General features: G+C 53.3%; 1 protein-coding gene across 1 annotated transcript in view; it reads left to right on the top strand.

Moving 5' to 3' along the window:
• The window catches only part of LOC109386545 (acyl-coenzyme A synthetase ACSM5, mitochondrial-like), a gene marked incomplete at its 5' end in the record, with an annotated part of 21,954 nt that overhangs the window by 17,320 nt on the left and 2,702 nt on the right, over positions 1-1,932 (top strand). The window contains 2 exons of the mRNA XM_019649818.1: positions 1,244-1,429; positions 1,826-1,930. Of these exons, the coding sequence (XP_019505363.1) occupies positions 1,244-1,429; positions 1,826-1,930 (291 nt within the window). The remainder of the gene's footprint in view (positions 1-1,243; positions 1,430-1,825; positions 1,931-1,932) is intronic.

Genomic DNA, 1,932 nt, shown 5'->3' with positions numbered 1-1,932 from the left:
TTGCTAACCCGAGGGATGACAGAATAAGTGCTCAAAGTGGGCCACATTGAAAAGGCTGGCCTTTCTCAGGAGAAATGAAGTTCCTTCCTCTGGGTCCCAGAGGAGTAGACAGAATGGGAGCATTGAGCTCCCAGACAGACCCGTGCACTTTTCACAGGCTGTACATCCAACGTCATCCTAAAGTGTAACGTAGTTATCTTAGGAAAGTTCAATGTCAAGGTGCATTCTGAGGAGCACCAGGGCCGGAGGAGTGATTCCCAAGCCGGGGCCCTGGGCTGCTCAGAGCTGCATTATTGGGGCTTCTTGTCACAAACGCAGGTGTGTAGACTTCAAGGCAGACGCTGAATCGGAGTGACCGGGGATGAAGGAATCTTCGTTTTGACCAGAAGCCCCTCACCAAAATGCGAGGCCACTAGTACACAATGAGGGAGGTGTGAGTCCCATCTTCGTGCTGAAGAAATTACACCAGGAAGAGGATGCCTAGCTCTGCGTGCCATGGATTACCCGTGGCTGTGATGTGTGGCTGCGTGCTCAAAGTCAATCCATGTACATAGTGCTCAGAAGAACAGAGCCCAGCACATGGGAAGTGCTGGATACACGTTTGGTAGCTTTAGCAGTAAGAGGAAGCCCTTCCTACAAAGCAGATCTGTCTGAACAATGAATGGTAGTGAGACGCCCACCTCTGGAAGTATGCAAGGCCAGGGAGCTGCCACTGAAAAGGATGTTCTTGACAGAGTTGTCTGCTGGTCTGGATAAGCGACCTACTGGCTCTGGAACTCTTCCATTCCTACCATGTTCTGTTGTGCCTGAGTTGGGGACTCTTTCTCTGCCTGGGCAGCAGGCAGGAAGACCCAGTGAGAGACAGCCAGGCAGCAGGGGGTCCCTCAGGGTGCCCTGCGACAGAAGCTGCACAGCCAAATGGGTGCTGATGGGTCTCAGAGAGACCCACTGACCCTTAAAGTAGTCTCCGGCTTTCCGCCAGTCCGGCCTGTCCGAAACTACGTCAGGGGAACTGGGCAGTGATGGGCCCTAAGGAGTTGGTGGGGTGCCCCTCCCCAAAGCATTTGCGTCTTAAGAGAAACACGCTGGTTCCTCGCGGTGTTGTTTCAGGTCTGGAGAGTAGTTGAGGAAATACGTGGGAGCCTGGCATCATTCCACAGAAAGCCAGCGCTCCCGATATGTGATCCGTAAAGGCAGGTGACAGGAAAAAGCAATGGTGACACGCGTTCATGTCACTGGCTGAACGAACCCCAGGACCTGGGAGAGCTTTCTGGCTGGGCCTGACTGTCTCTGGTTTTGTGTCCGGCAGGTGGTAAAGGCATTTATAGTCCTTTCTCCAGCCTACTCCTCTCGTGACCCCGAGGAACTGACCCGTGAACTCCAGGAGCACGTGAAGCGGGTGACCGCTCCGTACAAGTACCCCAGGAAGGTAAGCGTCTGCTGTTCCAGGAGATGCTGTGCTGGCAAACCAGAGGGGCACACGCAGGTCCAGACGCTGGCAAGAGAGACAAGGACTCAAATCACCGTCCCGGCTACTTCAGCCATTTCTCTGTTCCTTTGCTGGGTCTTCCCCCCAAGCACATTTTGTTCCCACTCTAAGAGGTGACCACATATCAGGCTTTTTTTTGGCGGGTGGGGGTGGCTGAAATGCTGTTGGAAGGATCACGTGCTTCAGGCCCTTATCTTGATGGTTGTTTTTGGGAAAAACCATGAACCGTGGAGGCATGCTGATGACATGGCTGGGGGTAACGGCTCTTTCAAGACAAGAGTCTTCCCGGGAAACGATGACTTCTAAGTGTTGTTGCTTCTGTTTCGTGGTCATTAGGTGGCCTTTGTTTCAGAACTGCCGAAGACAGTTTCTGGAAAGATCCAAAGGAGCATATTGAGAAGCCAAGAGTGGAGAGATGAGATGCGAGCCCAAAAGGGCCCCGC

Source organism: Hipposideros armiger, unplaced genomic scaffold (assembly GCF_001890085.2).
Source record: "Hipposideros armiger isolate ML-2016 unplaced genomic scaffold, ASM189008v1 scaffold_135, whole genome shotgun sequence".
NCBI classification, from domain to species: domain Eukaryota; kingdom Metazoa; phylum Chordata; class Mammalia; order Chiroptera; family Hipposideridae; genus Hipposideros; species Hipposideros armiger.
The sequence above is the reverse complement of the archived record's forward strand: the minus strand, read 5'-3'. Positions and strand labels throughout refer to the sequence as shown.